At 47.9% G+C, this 22,861-nt stretch overlaps 1 protein-coding gene across 2 annotated transcripts in view; it reads right to left on the bottom strand.

The window, feature by feature from the left end:
* The window catches only part of NELL1 (neural EGFL like 1), an 820,299-nt gene extending 801,089 nt beyond the window's left edge, over positions 1–19,210 (bottom strand). For both annotated transcript variants that reach the window (XM_025459768.3, XM_025459770.3), the window contains exons 1-2: positions 19,052–19,210; positions 10,808–10,936 (exon numbers count right to left, since the gene is read on the bottom strand). In XM_025459768.3, coding sequence (XP_025315553.1) covers positions 10,808–10,936; positions 19,052–19,106 — 184 coding nt within the window. In that variant the 5' untranslated portion in view covers positions 19,107–19,210. The remainder of the gene's footprint in view (positions 1–10,807; positions 10,937–19,051) is intronic.
* Positions 19,211–22,861: the final 3,651 nt, after the last annotated feature.

The following is a 22,861-nucleotide window of genomic DNA, read 5'->3' as shown; positions in this document are numbered from 1 at the left end:
CTCTCTCTCTCTCTCTCTCTCTCTTTCTTTATCTCTCATGAATAAATAAATAAAATCTTGAAAAAAAAAACTTTAGAAGTTGAGATAATCCTCCTTTAAAAAAAATCCAGTTCAGATAACAGTTATCCATCCTCATTAGGAATTAAGTACAGTAGGTAACTGCAAATACTCTTTGGAAGAAAGTAAAACAGAAATAGTTTCCTGAATTTAAATGCATAAATTGAGGGCACCTGGGTGGCTCAGTCAGTTAAGCATCTGCCTTCAGCTCACGTCAGCTCACGTCATGATCCCAAAGTCCTAGGATCAAGTCGCAAAGGCTAGTTGTCCCTCTCCCTCGTCCTCTACCCCTCCCCCCGGCTTCATGCTCTCAGTCTCTCTCAAATAAAAAAATAAAATCTTTTTTAAAATGCATAAATTGTTTAAAGTTATCTGAACTTAAAAAAATAAAGATATCTGAACTTACTTTATACTTATTTGCTTATTGTCTGTTTCCCTGTAAGAGCCAGACTTTGATTGGCTTACTGCTATATTCCTTATACTTGAAAGTGCCTAGCACATAGTAGTAGGGACCTGCTAAATATTTAACGAAAAAATGTATACTTGCTGAACTCTTACTAATAAGTGATGTTTAATTTTCTATTGCTTACAATGAATTTATATTATTTAAATTAACCCTTAAAAATACCTTCTATTGTAGACATTCCCACTATTACCCAATGTCCTGAGAGGAAAAACATTCCAAGAGGTAAAGTAATTTACCCAAGGTCAGTACGTTAGTATGGAATTGGTACATATACATAATAGTTTCTAAAAGAATTATTCTCTTTTTACATTCTCTGCTGTTTCTCTCCACCTCTGCTCTCCTCAATGTATTATTTGATGGGAAAGGGGGCATGACTGAGAAAATAGGTTTTAGCGCAGATGTTAGAAATGTGCATACTTGGGAAATTATTTTCTCTACAATATACATTTAGTCACACAGCCAGTGAATGATTTTCCAGAATATGCAGTGCAGGTGTTAATCTTCCCAGAGAGGAACTTCAAAACTCACCCCACTCCCACAGCTTGCTTGAGTTTTATTTTGGCAAGAGCAAAAAAAATACCTATATTTGGGAGATGCTGGTATGTGAATTGACTCACTCCACTAACTGATTAAATGCAAAGTTCTACTAAATCACTCCACTCAAAGTGAGGTTGACTTGTAAATGCTCCCAGAGGTAATTAGTGACTAGGCGCATCCAATCAACAGAAAAAACAATTCAGACTTGGGCAATAGTGGGTGGCAGGAAATGTGGAAGATCAACATTAAACAAACCCTTTGGGTAACTCCATCTTGCTCAGATTTTCTAAGCATTCAGAGCTATAACTCAAGCTTCAAGTACTGTTTCGTGAAAATGATTACACAAGAGCAGTGTTCCTATGACCTAGAAACTATATATTTAATTCTTGTCCATTTCTCAGGGGCTGCTTCAGGTGCCACCTCCTCTAAGAAGCCTTCCCTGAGTCATCCAGTGAGAACTTTTCCTTCAACATACTCGGGACTTTATAATACACGACAAAGCCAGTTCTCTTCCCCTCTACGTCAGAGTGTCTAAGGGCATTCTGTGTTTATCCTTCTAGGCTATAACCTCACTGGGGTCAAGATCTTTGCCTTATTCATCTGTGTCTCCCACAACTTTTAGCATAAATTCTAGAATGCCATAGGTACCGGAAGCCTCAATCTTCCTGAAGTATCCCACATTAGCCTTTGTTCTATTTTGTCACGTAAAACATGCTACTTGAAAGATACTATTATTTTTTTCCTTTAGAAACTTCTAAAATAGAACTCCTGAAAGGTAGCATTTTACTGGCATAAGGGGAAAAAAAGCAACACATTAAAGAATCTGTGCTCATGCATATTCTAATTCACTTTTATAAATGAGACACCAATGGACAGATACATCCTCCCAACTACTTAACACCAAGACACTGTCAATCAGGGAGAAGTACAGTTCCAAACCCTCAGATCTTCCCTGAGTCCCTTTCAAGGCAATGCAGAGATTTTCCAAAATGATTTTTGAAAATCTAAAGCTGGTATTTAGGATGCTTTTCAGCTTAGACAAGATCTATGCCAGTCTCACATCGCCATTCATTCTCTCTGCCCCAGCCCCAGCTCCTAATAAAATATAATTTGTTTCAAGTAAGAAGTGAATAAAAATCTTACTTGTTCAATTCTCTGTACTATACAAGGAGAGCAGTGACAAAGACAACCTTAAAAGGCTGGCTAGCTCCAAAATAAAACTTATCAGGCTTTGGAGTTGGTAGTCCAGGAGTGTTTCCACTTAAGTAAGCTTTCTACTTAAATTCATCGATATTATTAATAGGCTAGCATTGAAATGAAGGTCTTCACTCCTTTAACATACATCGACTCAGAACTGGACTTAGGATAGTAAAATAGGAGAAGGAATAAAAACAAATGAAGGAAAGAATAATGATTTTTTTTTTACCCTTTACGCTTTTTAGAGTACCTTTTCATGCACTGTCATTTAATTCTTATGCCCAGTCTGTGCATTCTTCCCATTTCCAGATGAGGAATCTGACACTTGAGAACATTAAGTGGCATATCCACTGGCACCCCTAAGTGCTCCCTCAAGGTAATTTCATTTACTTATTGATAAAATGGGGCAATCAAAGTACTTACCTTAGGTGGTTGTAGGGAAGATGATATAACTATATTACATTTAAAGTCTTGAACCTTAATTTTCACCCCCATCCCCAATCCTCTGCTTTTCCCACCATCCCATCTACCTCTACAGGTTGAAATATGACACTAATAACACACAAGACAGATCATACACATAGGGGAAGAAGGCCAAAGTTATACCCTATTATTTAAAAATGTATGAACTCACATCTAATGCAAGTTCACCATGTACTGAATACAGGTATGGCACTTTATATATAATTTACTTCATCCTCACTACAACCAAATATAGCAGATACTACTGTTGTATCAATGAGTAAATGGAAGTACCCTGAGACAGTGAGCTTAAGTACCTTGCTAGTTGCTATCATGTATTAATACTGAAAGATAGGCTTTTGTAGCTTGCCCATATTAAATGCAGTATGGTAAAACAGTAAAATCTCAGAGCCTCCCTAGACCTGCACAGTTCAATAGAGGAACTCCTAGCCACATACAGCAATTGAGCACTTGAAATGGCTAGTATGGGCGAGGAAATAAATTTTTAATTTTTAATTCTAATTAATCTGAATTGAAATTTAAAATGAATATTCAATGAAACAGCAGTTTTTAAGACACTGGATATCAGTCACTGAAGGGCAGCAATCCTTGAGAAACAGAAAACAGGGGCAGCCTGGGTGGCTCAGTGGTTTAGTGCCACCTTCGGTCCAGGGCCTGATCCTGGAGACCGGGGATTGAGTCCCATGTCAGGCTTCCTGCATGAAGCCTGCTTCTCCCTCTGCCTGTGTCTCTGCCTCTCTCTCTGTGTGTGTCTCTCGTGAATGAATAAATAAAATCTTAAAAAAAGAGAGAGAAATGGAAAACAATAGAAAGGAGCCCTACAATTACCCAAGCTACTGCTCTAAAAGAGAGGTCCCAAGCTATGTCAGAGGAAGAACTCAGGCAGAGCCCAGCAACCTCCCTGGGCTAGATGAGGAAGCAGAGAGTGAGGGGGAGACCAAGGCACTTAGATTTCACAGGTCAGTATACATGAGAGGAGACAACAGCAGAGAGAAAAACATACAGATCTCTCTCAAGATCAGTACCCAGTGAATTACAGGCATATGAGAAAACTACCCAAAATCAAAGAACCAACACCCAAAAGGTAACAGTGCTCAACATACATACAGTTCTGAGAATACTACCTATTCCCCACTTAAGCTGAAATCTCTCACATTTCATAGGGAATTGGGTAGAGCACACCAAAGGTCTTGCCTCAGTGATGGGAAATAATTAGCTTTACTCTAGCTATTAGCACTAGCACTGCTTTGGGCTAAGAAACCTTAAATGTAGGATCCAAAGAGATCAAATGGTTTCCCAGTAACTTAACTGTGTCCTAGAAAAATACCATGAATATTTATAAGAATACAAAAATAGCCAGCACTAAACAAGGTAAAATGACAATGTCTGGCATTCAATCAAAAATTACCAGGTATGTAACAAAGTAGTGAAGAGGAGAAAAATTAATCAATCAAAATTAACCCAGCACTGATACAAATACTAGAATTAGTGGTCAAGGACATTAAAACAATTATTGTGGGACATCTGGGTGGCTCAGCAGTTGGGCGGTTGCCTTTGTCTCAGGTCATGATCCCGGGATCTGGGATTAAGTACTGCATCGGGCTCCTGTGGGAAGCCTGCTTCTCGCTCTGCCTGTGGTGCACTCTCTCTCCATCTCTCATGAATTAATGAATAAATCTTTAAAAAAATAAAAAATAAAAAAATAAAACAAGTATTGTAACTGTGTTCCATCTATTCAAAGAGTTAAATGGAGACATGGAATATTTTTTAAAGAGTCAAAACTAAATTTACAGAGATAAAACCATAATAAGTGATTTTGTAAAAAAAAAAAAAATACTAAATGATACTAATAGCAGACACTACAGAAGAAAGGTTCAGTGAACTTGAAAGTATGGCAATAGAAACTATCAAAAATAATACAGAGATAAAAGTGAACTATAATTTTTGAAATGAACAGAGTATCAGTAAACTGTGGAACAACTTTAAGCTGCCTAACATATACGTAATTGGAATCCCTAAAGAAGAGAGATGGGGCAGGAAAAATATTTAAAGACATAATGGCCAATTTTTTTTTCAAATTTGATGAAGTGCAAGAGAGCTCACACAGAAAAAAAAAAAACAAAAAAAAAAACATAAAGAACACCACACTGAAGTACATCATAACCAAATTGCTCAAAATCAATGACAAAGTGAGTTTTAAAATCAGAAGACAGAAAATTACCTACAAAGGAACAAAGACAGAGTGACATAGATTCCTGGTTGGAAACAATGCAAGTGAGAAGACAGTGAATCAATATCTTTAAAGTACTGAAAGAAAAAGAATGGTCAACCCAGTATTCTACACCCAGCAAAAATATCATTCAAAAATGAAAACAAAATACTTTTTCAGACATACAAAATCCAAAAGAATTTATCACTTGCACTATAAGAAATGTTAAAGGAGGGGACGCCTGGGTGCCTCAGTGGTTGAGCATCTGCCTTTGGCTCAGGTCGTGATCTCGGGGTCCCAGGATCAAGTCCCACATCAGGCTTCCTGCATGGAGCCTGTGCCTCTGCCATTCTCTCTGTATGTCTCTCATGAATAAACAAATAAAATCTTTAAAAAAAAATGTTAAAGGAAGTCCCTCAGACAGGATGAAAACAATACCAGATGGAAATAAGAATCCACACAAGGGACTAAAAAACATAGAAAATAGTAATTACATGGTTAAATATGTGATTGATTTTCTTGTTATCCAAATCTGTTCAAAAGATAACTAATTAAATAAAAAAAAAAAAAAAACAATTCCATATGGGAAGTAAAATGTGTGACGACCGATCAATGACCAGGAGAAAAGAAGTAAACTATGGAAATGTTCTTATAATATACATGACATTGTATATCTCACTGAAAGGTAGACTGTAATAATTAATGATGTATACTAGAAAGTCTAAAGCAACCACTAAAACAATGAAACAGAGTTATAGCTAATAAGCCAGCAAAGGAAATTAAATGGAATAATCTTTAAAACTTCAATTAATCCAAAAGAAGCCAAAAAGTGGGGGGAAATGGAAGAAAAAAATACATGGGAAAGTAGAAAACAAATAGCAAACAGATATACTTAAATATAAACATGTCAATAATGACATTAAATATAAATGGTCTAAATACCTGTAAAGACTCGAGAAGGAACACAGCTCTGCTGACACCTTGATTTTAGCCCCCTAAAATTCATTTTTGACTTCTTATCTCCAGAACTATAAGCTAATAAATTTGTCTTGTTTCAAGCTACTAAATTTATGGCAATCTGTTACAGCAACAACTGTGGCAGTGATGGCACCAGGAAGTGGGATGCTACTGTAACAAATAACTAAAACTGCAGAAGTGGTTCTGGCACTGAATAATGAGCAGAGGCTAAAAAAATTGAGGGGAGCACAGAGAAACCCTAGATTGCCATGAACAGACCAGGATGGAAATATGAATGTTAAAGACTCTGCAGAGAAAAAATCTATATTATCGTAGGGAGTACTTAAATCACCGTGAACAGACCATTAGAAACATGAACATTAAAAATGCTGCTGATGGGCAGCCCCAGGGGCTTAGCGGTTTAGCGCCGCCTTCAGCCCAGAGTGTGATCCTAGAGACTTGGGATCGAGTCCCACGTCGGGCTCCCTGCATGGAGCCTGCTTCTCCCTCTGCCCGTGTCTCTAACTCTCTCTTTCTCTCTCTCTTTGTGTGTCTCTAATAAATAAATTTTAAATCTTATAAATAAATAAATAAATAAATAAATAGATAGATAGATAGATAGATAGATAGATAGATAGATAGATAGCTGCTGGTTGGGGCACCTGGGGGCTCAGCAGTTGAGCGTCTGCCTTCGGCTCAGGGCGTGATCCCAGGGTTCTGGGATCAAGTCCCACATTGGGCTCCCCACAGGGAGCCTGCTTCTCCCTCTACCTGTGTCTCTGCCTCTCTCTCTGTGTCTCTTATAAATAAATAAATAAAATTTCTTTTAAAAAAATGCTTCTGGTAAGGGCTAAAAAGGAAATGGAACCGGAAGACACAGGGTCCTTGTTACGTGGAAGCAGAAAGCTTAGCTGACTTGTGTCCTAGAGTAATACGGAAAGCAAAACTTGTAACAGATGAACTTGGACATTTAAGAGATTTCCAAGCCCAAGTGTTGAAGGCATAGTCGGTTTCTCCTTGCTGCTTAGAGCAAAAGATGAGAGGAAAGAGAGAGATGGTTGGGAAGATGAGCTGACAAGCAAAGAAACTAGGCCCTGAGGAATGGAAGAAGTCTCAGCCTACTGGGACCACAAAAGACAAAAATCATTAGGAGACTCTCTGTCAGGAAATTCTGCTCTGGGGTAAAAACCACAGGTGTAGCTGAACAACTTTTTGCTAGTAGCTCTGAAGGATCAAAAGTTCAATAGATTCAATCACACAGAGGGATCTTTGAGGAGATCAGGTATGTGACTCATGGATGCCACCGGCCATGTCCGCGAGGTGAGGCACCGAGACAGGGCTATCTCAGGAAGATCGGAGGCAGAGCCTCTTGTCCAATGGACAGGAGACCCTAAAGGTTCCTGAAAATGTTATACGAGCAGAAACACTGCCAACTTGGACTGAAAGAGGATGAAATGAGGAAAAGTGACAGACTTTCAAAACTCTACAGGCGGCAACAGGCTGGTAAAACTACTTGACCGCAAACACACACTACTCTGCCAGAAAAAGGAAGAATTACTCGAAGGTATGGGTCGTGGGCCCAGAAGGCAGAGCCAAGGACCACAGGGCACTTTTCCCAGACCCTGAAACTCAGTGAGTTTGCCCTGCTGGATTTCAAAATGTCCTGGGATTGGCAGCCCCTTTCATCTTCCTATTTCCTTTCTATTAACAGGACTGTCGATCACAGGCATCCTACACCTGCCTCTCCATTGTATTTGGGAAGCAGATGACCTGTTTCCTACTTGCCATGGATCCATAGATGGAGAGTTTTGCCCCAAATGTATGATACTCAGAGTCACAGTCATACCTGATTTAGATTATTTAGATAATCAAATTTGGAATTTTTCAGATGATGAGACTGGATAAGATTTTGGCCTTTGAGCTGATGCCGTAATGGGTTGAGACTTTGGGAGAATATTGAGACAACGTAAATGTATCTTGCGTGTGGGACAGACATGAATCTTGGGGGGGTTTTTTGTTTTGTTTTTAAAGATTTACTTATTTATTTATTTATTCATGAGAGACACAGAGAGGCAGAGACATAGAAAGAGGGAAAAGCAGGCTCCCCACAGGGAGCCCGATGCGGGACTTGATCCCCTGATCGGGGATCATGCCCTGAGCCCAAGGCAGACACCCAACCACTGAGCCACCCGGGCATCCCTAGACATGAATCTTTGGCAACTAAAAGGTGTGTGGTGTGGTAAGCAAAGTAAAGGCTCCCCAAAGATGTCTGTGTCCTAATTGCCAGAACTTGTAAATATGTTACCTTACATGGCAAAAGGGATTTTAGCGTGTGATTAAATTACAGATCTTGAGGTGGAAGGATTATGCTGGATTACCCAGGTAGGCCCAATATAATCACAAGGGTTCTTAAGGGAAAGTCCTCCTCTGTCAACCTTTCATAATGAAGTTACTCCTACCATTAAAGAAGCTGAAAATCACTCCCCCTGGCTGGAGCCTGCTAGACAGCCCAGAGGTAGTTGCCAAAGCAAAGGACACACAAACTAACAGAGTTCTTGCCAAAGGGACACCTGGGTGGCTCAGCAGTGGAGGGTCTCCCTTCAGCTCGGGCATGATATGGGTCCAGGGATCGAGTCCCACATCGGGCTCCCCACAGGGAGCCTGCTTCTCCGTCTGCCTGTGTCTCTGCCTCTCTCTCTGTGTCTCTCATGATAAATAAATAAATAAAATCTTAAAAAAAAAAAAAAAAAAGAAGAAGTCTTACCAAAGAAGCTCACGCTCGTAGATTAACAAGTGACTGAATAGTAGTAAAGCAGGCAACAAGCCTTTCATGGAGCACATCAGACAGAGGAAATTTTAATTCAATTCAACATGTGCATTTGTCACCTACTACATGGCATGCATGGTACTTGGTTCTAGGGATGTAGGGATGTATCTAAACAGAGATGACTTCTGCCTTCATGAAGCATGACCTCTCAACAGGAACTGAGCAGACCTCATACAAGGCAAAAAAAAAAAAAAAAAAAAAAAGGCAATTCCATCTGGATTCTCTTAACCCTGCCCAGAGCTTAGGAACCTCACCAATGCCTTTGTAAGAGTAAATGGAAATTAACACACCCATGCTGTGGTTAGATATCATCATATAATTCCTGTAGATTTATTCTATACCATTAACAAGGCCTAAGTTCTATCTCTCTAGTAAATATGTGAATCTCATCTCTTAATATTGGTCCAGCCATTCTAAAATAATCCTTTTGCTGTCTTCACAAAAGGCTGAGTTACAAGAACGCTGCCAGAAGTTTCCACAGAAGAGTACCCAAACTGCCCGGTGGTCATACCTCATCAGGACACTCCCCTGCAGCAACCTCTGCCAAGGCCCCTGCTGCACTGAGAATGAAGTACGAGACCACGAACCGGGGGCTACAAATGGGGTAAGAGTTAAATTCGTTAACTAGCATACATGGCCTCCCACCTATGGGAATGGAGACTGGCCATACATCATCAGTGACTCTAAACCCCTGATATCAGCTAGGTATCAGCTCCGCCTACGGGGCCCAATGCAACCCAGCCCCTGCCTGCCTCTCCAGCCCCTCACCACCCTTTCGCTGCACCAGACACCTTTCGATTGGCTTCTGCCTTAGACCTTCATTCATAGTCTCTTCCTTGCCCAGAGTGTTCAGAACTCCCACCCTCCCCTACACCAGGCTTTCTATTCATTTTTCAAGTCTCGGCTGACACATCAATTTTCAGGGTAACCTTTACCTGACGCTCCACCCCGGTGAAATCAGATCGCCCTCTACTACTCTTTATGGCAGCCCACACATCCCCTTCATAGTGAGGACAGCAATCGTGACCCAATCATTCCTTGTGTAATGACTTTCTCTCATCACAGTTTAGAACGGGCTGCACCTATCTTGTTTACTCTTACAGGGAATCCTACTGTGAGCATGTTGCGTGGTACACAGCACAAGTCCCATATTCACAGCTAGTACTTACTGAGGATCTACTTCATGTATCAGACACGGTTTTAACCACTTCATTGGATTAACTCCTCTAATCCCTATAACGGCCCCATGAAGCAGGTACTAGTATTCTAGATGAGGACACAGGCACAGTTAGGCTAAGGGACTGCCCAAAGTCTCAAAGCCAGTAAGTGGTAGTGTTGGAATTTGACCTCAGGCAGCTGAGCTTTTAAGAAGCACGCTACAAGGGATCCCTGAGTGGCTCAGCAGCTTAGCACCTGCCTTCAGCCCAGGGTATGATCCCGGAGTCCCGGGATCGAGTCCCACATCGGGCTCCCTGCATGGAGCCTGCTTCTCCCTCTGCCTGTGTCTCTGCCTCTCTCTCTGTGTGTCCCTCACGAATACATAAATAAAATCTTTAAAAAAAAAAAAAAAAGCACACTACACTCCCTTGATTATTTGAGAACCAAGTAAGCTACACTGCAGCCACAAAATACCCTCTGTGCTCATGTTAAATAGGAGAGATAAATATGTGAAAAAGAATAGGTGTAAAAAAAAAAAAGAATAGATGTAGCTATAGTGCAGGTATATAGATAATAGATAATAGTTGAAGACATGTCCTATAAAAATAATATGGCTGGCCAATAGCTTCCAAGAGCTTTGCAACTTCACTGAACTTTAGATCCCCACCAAAACACCCAAGGAAATATTTCATCGCCAAACCAAATATTTCACAACCATGCCTCTAGTGCCCCCCTCCCACCCTCAGAACACCCCTCAATTATCTGAACACTCTTGATATTTCTGAACATACCTTATGACAGTGACACAAGAAAAATAATGGAGACGATCCTCTGACAAACACACACCACATGAACACTCCCCAGACAGATCCTCCTCCCCAAGTTCCGCCTCCATGCAAAGGAGGAAGTGCCTTACCTTGAAACACGTATGCTTTGCTGGCATTGTGCAGTCCAGACACTTGAGTGACTCCAAGGGAGATGTTCACGAGGTCGAGCTCAGTGATAATATCCATCTGCAGGTCAGGGTCCGTCCCAAAGCCCACCACTGGAAAGAAACAAACAGCTGTCTTGGCTTCAAACACAGACTGCAAGCAGCAATACCGAACAGAAATTATTAAGGCCAGGAGTAGCAGGGAATGCAAGGAAGCCAGTAATGAGTCCGTGGAGATGCTACCGTCTGCACTGGAAACGGAGAACAACTCTTTGCTCCATGGCCCCAGTGATATTGTAGGTTCTCTGTCCCCTCCCTCGCCCTCACTCCCCACTCATTATGGATTGATGATCCCTTATCCAGAACCCTCAAGGCCAAACGTGTTGCAGATTCAGAACGTATCACATGTTGGAGAGGTAATATGCCCTCTACATTACATTTTAGGTAACACCCTAAAGGACGTCTGAATCAGTACTCCACAATCAAATACAGTATTTCTGATGCAAGAAGGGTGATGCTGTCCTCTAGCTGGCTAAACAAAGACTACACACAGCCTCAGGTCAGTTGAGGTTAAGTTTCACCAGGAAATGAGTCCAACTCAGGGTAGCTTTTGCCATCACTGTGAGTTATGAAGAAACTTTGGGCTTCTGAGCTTTTTCAGATCTGGGCACTGTGGATCAGGACAGTGGCCCGGATCCCACCTCTTCCACCTGACGCAGTTGCAAAACCTGACACCACCATCACCAGTAAGCACCTCTTCATCAGACTCAACCACTGTGATACAGGGGAGGGCAACCCAGAGGGCTCCTGTCCCTGCTGGAGCAGGGTGGCCGAGGGCTAGCCAAGAAAAGGGAAACGACAGATGTATATTCCATCCAAGGGGATTCCTGAACAGAAAGTTAAATTCCCTGACAACCTGGCTGGAGAGCCTGGGCTTAGATGGCCCTATGTAAGAAAAGCAAATGCCTAAGCCTGTCTGTCCTCCAGGGGACAATCTGTGCAGTGACACACTCATGATTGCAAAGGGACTCCCACCGATATGCACTAATAAGGCTAGAGATCACCGTAAGGGACAGTGGGTAAGCCATTCATAAAGGCAGCTGCCATCCACACCGAACATCTCAGTAGCGCGATTCTGATTGCACAGTCAGAAATGTTTTACTCAGCAACAGCTGTCAACCTCTGGCGGATGGTAATGCAGTCGCCGAGGCACGATCTGGAAACCCAACTTGTCCCAGAGACACTGAGTGAATGTTCATCAGGGCATCGCGAGCTATTACAACCTCACCTGTCCCCCCACCTTCCCCCGTTACCCCACAGGTGTGGGGAAGGAAATCTCCCCTCTCCCTACTCTTTTGCTGTGAGGAAAACCGGAGCTGCTATAGCAACAGAAGTTGGGGCCAGGACGGCTCCTTGGAGCTGTCACCTGTCATCACCAAGGCAAAGGGTTAAGCTGAAGGCGCAGTGCAAGAGTTGCATTCTTGGTTTCTGTCAGGGTTTCTCCTTGTCTTCTGACCTAAAGGCTCCGCTCCCCCCTTCCCAATGCAGCCAGCTATGAGACCAGTTTACTCAAGGACAAGTCTTCCTTCCATTCGTTCTGCATTCATTCATTCCCGCGGTACCTCTTCAACAGGTATTACTGAGTGCTTACAGTGTAGCACACATTGCTGGCCCTGGAGATGTCCTCGTAGAGCATGCATCATGCCTGGGGTACAGTGAAGAGAAGGTAAAAAAATAAATAAGTAGATAAGAGAATTTGAGATGGCAATAAATTCTATGCAGAAAATAAAACAGAAGTAATGGAATACAGAGCAACGTGGGGGGGGCGGGGGCTTTAGAAAGGACAGTCCGGAAAGGTCCCTTTGAGCTGAAAGCTGAATGCCCTCAGGGGCTGGCAGTGGCAAGATGGGGGGAGTGGTCTGGAGGGGGAGGGACAGCTTTCCCAGGATAGAGAATAGCACACTGTAAGCCAGGAACAGACTCAGCATGTTCAGCATGTCCGGGGAACAGAGAAAAGGCTAGTGTGGCTGGCACAGAATGGGCCGGAGCGAGGGCTAGAAAATGAGGCCGTAGAGGACCCTGCCTTTTGAACCACAGCGAGGAGATGGGTATTATTCTAATTGCAATAGGAAATCGCTGGAGGGCTTCAGGTGTGTGCGGAAGAGGAAGGGGAGGAGGCCATGCCCCTACCTTACGTGGTGATCTCACTTGCTCATCCCTCACACACACTCTATTCACATCGAACACCTACTCTGTGCAAGGAAGGACTGAGCCAATGGCTGTTTATCAGCCCGAGGCAGGGCACCAGGAGCCTCTGGCAGAGACTGGTGATGTTTTTCTCCGAGTGAGCTCAGATATCAGCAGTTCTGTGATCACCTTGAAAAGGCAGGAAAAGAACTAATATTTCAGTTTGATCTACAGTGTTGTACACCTATATGGCAGAAATTAAATCATGAGTGATCTCAGAGGACCTCCGGGCTGGTCTTTCTCCGGCTAGGAATTCGGAAAGTGACCTGGGGAACGTGCCCTTAGCTGGACACAAGAAGAGAGTGTGCCTGTAGCCCCAGTGCCTTGCACAGGGGCTGACATCCCGCACGCCCTGAATTTAGGACCTAAGTTAATTCACTGCTGAGTGAGTGCCTGCACCATCAGTGCTTTAGGCACAATGACCTGCAAGCGACACGCACATCTAGGGATACCGCAAGATGACAGGATGGCATTCGGGCCAAGGAAACGTTCTTTAAAAACTGTGGTTGACTGAATTATTGGATTCAAATCTTTACCCCTCCCAGATCCATACCCTTTGCCGCATGGTTTTGCAGTTCCTTTCACTAGAGTGAAAGCAAACCTCTGAATCCTTTGACTTTGAGCCTCACCCTGTAACTTCTTTGGGTCACTGTGATGCTTCGGATGTTAGCAATGATACACAAGCCGAGGCCTGAACATGCTCGTGAGGTAGGGCTTGTTCTCTTGTACCTCTGCATCATGATGAAAAGAACATGGCCCTACTGGTCCACTGGGTCCAAGGAGACTCAGACACATGGAGCAGACACCCTGCTTGAGTTAGGCACCAGGCCCAGCCAAACCTGACCTAGATGAGCCGAGAACAGGACAACCTATAGACACGTGAACCAAACTTAATGTGTTAAGCTACTGAGTTCTGGATGGTTTATTATGCAACATTATCGTGGCAGTGGTTGACCGGAGCAGGGACTCAAGACCCACTATAATGGCCATCCTTAAAACGCTCCCAGACTAGGAGCCCCTCCACTAGACAAGCCTAAAAGGCACCCAGGCAGATTCTGTAGAACTAGCAGGACACCCCACTGGTGCCCTTGGATCCCCGTCCCCAAATGAGAACACAGCACACTCAATCCACAAAGGGTTGTGGAAACGACACTAAACCAAGAGGCAGTTTCAGCCCTGTCTCTTCCCCTACTAACTCTTAGAAAAATAACCCCACTTCTCTGAGCTTCAGCTCCCTCATCTGTAAAATGAAGATGATCATGCCCACCTCCCAGCCTCATAAGGTGTTGGTGATAACTGTGTGAACACTCCCAGCACACATGTGGTGCCCAGCTGGGCTCTGCAGCATCTGTCTTTCATAAGACGGCTCCCGGGTCCTCAACTCCACTGGAACTGTACAAATGTTCGGATGTCCCCCTTCCTCCCAAACCCTCCACATGCCCCAATGACCTAGAAGGGCTTCTCACTCTGGCCATGCTTTGGGAAATCTAAATATTAAGTCTACGCTCCTTCCTCCTCCTAACAGCCCACAAGTGAAGGGATTCCCTGGTTTTAAGGTCACTGTATTGCTCCTGTCATGAAAACATCTCATAAAAACAGAACAAGGGAAATCAATTAGGCTTCCAGATACGCTTTTCCTCTCTCCCTTTAATTGGTCTCCTTTCAGGATGGAAATGCCGAGCGCCAATAGCAGGATGTGTAAAAGATAGCACTTTACACACCACCTAGGGAATCAGAAAATCTATTAATAAGGTAGCATTTCACAGCCTCTCCTGAACCTCATGTACTATGAGATCATTGGTTCCATAAAAATAATTTTTTTAATGCTTCTGCTTCTTGTCCAAGCATGGAGCTCCTGCCCTTTCCCAGGAAACTCTATTAAAGTTCTCTACTTTGGCCACAACTGCTCTACAAAGGGCTGAAGCTGGGAATTGGAATTAAGCAGGATAAAAAGCTTCTGGGGAAGAAACAACCTTTCAAAACCTGGAAGGCAGCGTGTCACCACCATGAGAGAGGCACTTGAGGCCTGGTTCTGGGATTCCGAACCTCCACCCTAATCTCCCAGGACACCTGCTCCTGCCAGCCACCCCCACAGTCCTGCCTGGGAAGTGCTCAGGCCTAAAGACCATTCAGTCCACCTTCAGGGTCCTGGGCGTAAGCTCCCAAGCAAATCCTCCTGGGCCTGGCTCACTTCAAAAATCTAATCCAGCTCACTGTCCGTGATGGCAGCTGTTTTCCCCTGGTCAACACAGAGGAATCTGATGCCGAGGAGATGCTCCAAGTCCTCATATAACAGCAGGATGTCACAACCAGTTGATCGGATTCGGACCCCTGGACTCCTGCAAAGATCCCCAAAAACAATACCCTTGAAGACTACGTTCCATGCCTGTTTAAGTTAGCCACACGTTGCATATAATCACTGCAGGCTGGGGGCTCTGTTCACAGCTCTATTATGTCAGAGTTCATGAATAGCCTAGAAGTGCTTCGAGAAGAAAAGCTCTCCTTTCCAGCAGGTGGCAGCAAAAGGCAGCAAAAGGGGTCCCAGGGGCTCCCCACACCCCAAACCCGACCCCAACCACCTCCACCACCACCACCACCACCACCACGATGGCCCTGGTGACCAAAACCAACGGAAAAGGGAATTTTGTGTTATGCACACAGCCAAGCCATAGGAGAAAACTCGTGGACGTCATACCCTATCCCCGCTAATACTGAAGCCTTCTACATTTTCCTCGGTAGGGATGCACCTGAAAATCCCAGAAATCATTTTTTCACCCAGAAATAACAAGCGCTAGAGAACAGCACCTCCTATCTTGATTCCATTTTACCCTCTAAAACAAGTTCCCCAAACAATGAGCAATTTAAGCAGCTTCCTGTGACACCTATCATTAGATCTTTTCATATGTAACTGCTACTGCACCGCAGCGCTGCTTTAATTAAACTGTGCCTGATATCATCTATTCATTTCCATTAAAAGGCGGCGATATCTGAGCAGCTCGCTAAGTGAACCACATGTTTACTTCATTTTGGACTGTTAACAGCCCAGACAACTGTCCCACTTGACAAATAAACTTTCCAAGCGGCTGTTTGGATCCTGATAAACTAATCAGGAGCCAGCCTCTGCCACCAAAGAGGATGGATGTTTGATTCAGGGATGATGACGCTTCCTGGGCCCATCAAAGCGGCTGCCCCCAGAAAACTGCTGATCACACCCCTTCAAGAGACAAGAAATTTTAAGTGAAGGACTGGAGATACAATTCCAACCCCCCTCCCGTCATCCTGGTTCTTCTGAGAATTTCTGTAGAAGAAATGTGTGTGGCCTCTGGTGTGCAAGAAGTGCCAAGTGGCACGGAAAACCTAAGCTTCCTCACAACTGCCACAACCAATAGGGCAGACTTGACAATGCCCCCCCCCCCAGCCTGTGCACAGGCTGTGCCCTCCCCCTGGAATGCTCCCCTGGAATGCTTTCCCCACTTTGCCCACCTGGAAAACTCCCTGTAAAGCCTTCGAAACACCACTCTCAAAGGTCACCTCCCAATTCAAAAGCCCTCCCTGACCACCAACCACCCCTCCCTCAAATTCCTTCCTACCATTTCTCCTCTGTATGGCTTTCATTGAAACTTCTTATACTCCCTCCTCTCCTACACCATACCCCCCCCAACCCCCCAGGCTGTAAGGAGACAAAACGTTTTCCAGTTTCTACCTAGATTCTCAGCTAAACTTTAAGTTCCTGGAAGTCGAGGACCAAGTCCTTTCCTCAGGGCATAAGCAATCCCAGCACCCAGCAAGGCGATGGGCTGTTTGTTGAATGAGTGAAGAAATGCATGAATAAATCCTCCCCATAACAGAATTTTCACAATGGTTAAAGGGGGTTGGCGTGGGGAAGCGGAAAAGATTGTGTTCTCAGAGGTGTCCACGAGCAATGCACCCTGGAGACCCAGTCCATTCCGGATGGGGGCACTTTGCGCCCACTTTGCAAAGAACTAATGAGCACAGAGGATCAGGGCACACCGGTCGGAAGGATGTGCACCTGAGGATGTGCAATGACCAATAAGCTGCCCCCTCCCCGGTCCAGTTTCTCTCTCTCCCGTTCCTCTGTTGAGATGCCCACCAGCACCTGCTTGTCGCGCACGGGACTGGCACCCCGCTTCTGCACCAGCCTCGCCCGACCTGATCCTCTGGGGGCGCATTTCTTCCCCTGCGCTCCTGGTTCCCAAAGCCCAGGACCCAAGGAGCAGCTGTCCTAGGCTGGACGGAGCGTCTCCGCAGCCTTGGGAAGCCCGGGGTGGGGGGGGGGCGGGGGGGCGGGATTCCTTTTGTCCCTGGAGAAGCCCACACCCGTCCCTCTTCCATTAAGCAAAGGGACAGCCACTACCCTCTCAGAGCCGGGTAAATGGAAAAGACCAGCAGGAACCTCGGAGACACCCAACTTCGGGTCCTCGGGCGGCCGCAGGCCTAAGAGGGTCCCCTGGGGCGCAGGCGGAGGGAACTTTCGGTAATCAAGGCGCGGCACCCTCCCCAGCCCTCTCCCGAGCTCGCCGCCTGGCCTGGGAAGGAGCCTCTGCCTCCTGAGAGGGGAAACGCGGGGGGCAAAAGAGGGAAAGAGAAAGGGAGGGGTGAGCCCCGCCGGTCCCGGGGTGCAAAGTCGGCAGCGCGTCCTAGGGCGGGCTGGCACGGGAATCAGGATCCGGGGGGCTGTACCTCCGCCCTGCCGTGCCCCCCTCCCCTCCTCTACTGTTGGACCCGCGGAGGAGACGACCGGGAACTGGTCTCCGAACCCCAAGACATATGGGGCTGCGGGCGGGCGAGGGGGAGCGGAGGGCAGGGCGTGCTCAGCGTCCTCACTACTGCGCCTCCCGAGGCGGGACCGAGCGGGGACTTCGCGAATTACCGGTTACCCCAGTCCCCCCGCCACGGCCGCCGCCCGCGGTTACAGCGGGAGAGACCTGGCTGCGAGCTTCCGCAGACGCCCCGGATCCGCTCCGCGCCGACTCCCCGATTATTGTTCCCTCGGCCCTTGCGGACGCGGTGCAGGGGAGAGGACGCGCCCGAGTTCCCCCCGGAAGGGCGGCCAGGGGACCGGGACACCAGGGATCCCGCGGGGACCCGCAGCCCTGCCCGCACCCCGCACCCCGCACCCCGCGCCCTGCCCCGCAGCCCTGCCCGCACCCCGCACCCCGCCCGCACCCTGCGCCCTGCCCCGCTGCCCTGCCCGCATCCCGCACCCCTGCCCCGTAGCCCTGCCCCGCACCCTGCGCCCTCACCCTGCGTCCTGCCCTGCGCCCTCGCCCCGCAGCCGTGCCCACACCCCGCGCCCCTCGCCCTGCCTCGCAGCCCTGCCCGCACCGCGCGCCCTGCCCCATGGCCCTGCCGGCACCCCGCGCCCCTCGCCCCGCACCCTGCCCCGCAGCGCTGCCCGCGCCCTGCCCGCACCCCTGCCCCGTAGCCCTGCCCCGCACCCTGCGCCCTCACCTGCGCCCTGCCCCGCAGCCCTGCCCGCGCCCTGCCCGCACCCCGCGCCCCGCAGCTCTGGCTCCAGCGCCCTGCCCCGCGCCCTGCCCCGCGCCTGCCCCGCAGCCGTGCCCGCACCCCGCGCCCCTCGCCCCGCGCTGCCCCGCGCCCTGCCCTCCGGCCGCAAGCGCTCGGTCTGCGGTGCGACTCCCGCGGCCGCCGCCTCCCCGCCGCGCCCCGCGCCGGCACCGCGGCTGCAGCGCACCCGGCAAGTTGCGGGGTGCGGGGCTCGCGCGCCCGGGCCGCCGCGGCTTCCCCCCGGGGGCTGGTTCCCGGCAGCGGCAGGGAGGGAGACCGGCTGGGCCGCGCCCCTCACTCCCGCGTCGGCGGGGCCGCGTCTGCAAGGAGGGGGGCTCCCGGGGCACCGCAGCCCGGACCCCCGCCCCCGCCCCCGCCCCCAGGGGCCCGCCGCCCTGCGCCGCCCTTGCCCGCCCCGCGCGGAGCCCGTGCCCCGGGCCGGGCCGCGCTCACCTGTCCGGGCGGCGCACACGCAGAACCACACGACTAGGAGCACGTCCCCCGGCATCGCTCCGCGGGTCCGCGCCAACCGGGGCGCGCGGGCCGGGAGGACACGAGCCGCCAAACTTGCCGGCGGGCGGCGGGGGAGGCGGGAGGCGGGAGGCGGGAGGCGCCAGGCGGGAGGCGGCGCGGGCGCGGCGCTCGGGGATCGCGCCCCGCTCGGAGGCCCGGCCGCCCCGCCCCCAGCCCGCCCCGCCCCGCCCCGCCCCGCCCCGCCCCCCGGCCCGGCCCGGCCCCCCTGCGGCTGCGGCTGCGCCCGCCTCGGAGCGGGGAGGGGGCGGAGGGGGGCCCGGGCAGGTGCGCGCCGCGCGGGGGTCGCGCCCTCCGGCTGGGGCCGCGGGAGCAGGAGCGCCCCCACCCCGGAGCCCGAGTCCCGGGACGCCAGGCGCCCCCGCCGCCCCCCGGAAAACAGTGACTCGGGGTTGGCTGGGGGGCGGGGCCGGGGGCCGGGGGGATGGCGCCCCCACCTGCGCCCCGCGCCCCCCGCCTCGGGCGGCCCCTCCCCGGGTACCCGCGGGGAGTCTGTCTGCAGACCTTCGGGTTCTGCAGGGCAAATGCTGCCACATAGGGGAAATTCCTAACCATTTTCTCAGCGACTTGATGGTGGTGCCGAGAGCCCTACTCTCCTCCCCCGTAGTTCCTCTGGGACCCTCGTCCCCCCACCCCCACCCCAACACTGTTCCCCGGGGAGAAAAGTTAGACTTTGTTGTGGGCAAGAGGAGAGAAGTCCTCTTCCTACTCTGAGACCCTCTTCCGGACCCCCCCCCCCCCCCCGGGCTTCCCTATAAAGATGCCCCGGGTTCTGTCGCACTTCCATCCAGGACTGTTACTTGTAACTGGGGTGCAGAGTCGTGAAATCAGAGATGCTAGAACCTCTGTTTTATAGCAAGTGAGCCCCACGGGGATTTAAAGCTCCTGCGCTTGCTCGCACTGGGCTCCCCTCTCTAAGCCCACCCCACCCCTCTAATGTTTGCAATCCCAGGGGAGGAAAGGGAAACGTCTCTACAGCCCTCCCTCATCTCCTGGAAACCAGTTCCAACGTTTCAGAATCCTCCTCACTGATAAGGACCTGCCCTTCTCACTTCTGGCACCTTCTCTCACTTCCCATGTTTCTAACCCCTACGTAACTGGGTCCTCAGGAGACCCCACTGAAGGTCACCAAATTAGCAGCACTGCTTATTAAGACAGAAGCTTCTATCTCTATGCTCTTCTGATCTCTGCCCTATTTTTCTGGATATTTCTGTATGCAAGGCACTGTCCCAGTTGGCCCTCTACGTTGTGGTCCCTTGGCAGATGAAAAAAAAAAAAGTGAACAAGAGGTAAATTCAAGCTCTTGATGGCTGAGGAAGCGAGCAAAGAAGGGAAGCGAACAAAGAAGTGTATTGGGCCCTCTAGAAGTTGAGGTGAAAGATGAAGAGGTAAACTGATGTCAAGGCTAAACTGATTCTCTGACTCTTCTGGGATTCAACTCAAGCCCAGCGGGGATCCGTCTGCCTTGACTCCGTGTTTTCATTACAGAGCCGGGACTCTTCCCCTTCCACCTGGAGCATGTTACACTTAAAGCCAGCACCAAAATCACACATGTTGCAGAAAATAGGATTCCTCGAGTTTTGTTGGGCTTTGCCAATGAGAATACTCACAAAGCGTGTTGTGTTGTGAGAGCTATGGCCCCTCCCTCCCCGGCAGCTTTTAAATACACCTCAACAGGAGCAGCCTGTACCGGTCTTGAACTTTGGTGTTTCAAAAGCCCTTTTCTTGATCTCAGAAATCCTGGAATCCCTGGAAGTCACAGTGACCCCAGAAGGGAAAAGGTGGCCTGGGGAAGACCTCTAGCGCTCTCTATCTTGAAGTCTCTGTAATTGGTTGGTCCTGTGGGACGGGGCTGTTAGCGTGTCCCATTAAAAAAATAAAGAAGACATATGTTCCGTCAAAGCTTTGCAGCATCACATCCATTAACAGTAACAGGAGTTAATATCAACAAGGTCATAAATCTTCCCAGATAACTAAGTACTTCAATCTCCCCCTGTAAGTGCATTTCCTGAGTGGAGAGTCTGAGTGTGGAGACCTGTTTGGCTAAGGTGACTTCCATAGAATACGCCCTGCAAACTTCTGTCGTGGCAAGGATGGGACCACACGGCCGTGTAGGTGCTTGATGTTGGGATATTGCAACGGGACCTGTGCTCAGTGGAGGAAGCAATGAGACTGGGTTTACCCGATGCCATATCCCAAGTCCACACTGCCCTTCTGAAGAGCTTCCTTCTCGGTTAGGAGCAAGGAGCTTCCTTTGATCATCCCTCTGCCTCTCCTTCCTGACCCGTATAAGTGTCAGCCGTCTTCTCTTCCAGCCACACTCACCCTTCGGTGTTCTCATCGAGCCCCATGGCTCTTAATACCGTCTATACATGGATGATTCTCAAATGTGTATCCCCAGCCCCAGTCTCTCCTTTGAACCCCAGGCTCATACCCCCAACTGCCCACAAGGTGTCTTAAATATAATATGACCACATCATCAAAATTAGAAGCATTTGTGCTTCAGAGGACACCAGAGGAAGTGAAAAGACAACCCATAGAACAGAAGGGCAAATTGCAAGTTATATACCTGATGGAGACTTGTACCTATTAAGAAACTATTACAAATAGACAACCCAATTTGAAATCGGGCAAAGGATCTGAATAGACATTCCTCCAAAGAAGATACACAAAAAGCCAATAAACACATGAAAAGATGCTCAACACCATCAGCCATCTGGGAAATGCAGATCAAAACTACAGTGAGCTATCACTTCACAGCCACTAGGATAGCTAAAAATCAAAGAGACAGATAATAAATGTTGACAAGGAAGTGGAGAAATTAGAACTCTCCTATAACTGCTGGTGGGAATGTAAAATGGTTCTTCAAACAGTTGAACATAAAGTTACCATATGATCCAGCAATTGTACTCCTAGGTACACACACATGAGAAATGAAAACATATGTCCACACGCTGAGTGATACACAAACGTTCCTAGCAGCATTATTCATAATAGGCCGAAGGTGGAGACAGCCCCCCACAATGTCCATCAACTGATGAATGGATAAATAAAATGTGATATATTTATATTATGGAATATTACTCAACAGTAAAGAGAAATGGAGTACCCATGCACACCGCAACACAGATGAATCTGGAAAACATTATACTAAGTGGAAGAAGCCGGTCACAGAGGACCACATATCTTATTCCTTATATAGGAAATATTCCTTCTCTAGGCAATGTCCAGAATCAGCACCCAGAACCTATAGGGAAAGAAAGTAGCGTAGCGGTTGTCTAGGGCTGAGGGGAAGGGGAAGGGAGGATGAGCTGGTGACAGCTAAAGAGCACAGGGTTTATTTCGGGGGTAATGAAAATGTTCTAAAGCTGGTTGCGGTGGTGGATGAAGAACTCACGGATTAATATACTAAAAGCCATTGAATTGTACACTTTAAATAGGTTCACTGTATGATGTGTACGTTGTATCTCAATAAAGCTGTTTTTTAAAAAAAAACAAAAAACTTCTTTAAGGTCATGAGAAAAAAATTATAATATGGCCAAATGAGGACTTGTGACTTTTCCCTCCTCCCAAACTCGCTTCCTGCTGCCTTCTAAGGAGACAGAAACCAGCCTTCACCAGATGCTGCAACCAAATAACCTGGGGTCATCCTTGACTTGATTTCCCTATACCCCCACATTCACACCATTAAGCCCTGTCAGTCTACCTTAAAGAAAAATCCCAAATCAACCA

This window comes from Canis lupus, chromosome 21, assembly GCF_003254725.2.
Source record: "Canis lupus dingo isolate Sandy chromosome 21, ASM325472v2, whole genome shotgun sequence".
Classification (NCBI taxonomy): Eukaryota; Metazoa; Chordata; class Mammalia; order Carnivora; family Canidae; genus Canis; species Canis lupus.
This window is presented reverse-complemented; position numbering and strand designations above follow the sequence as displayed.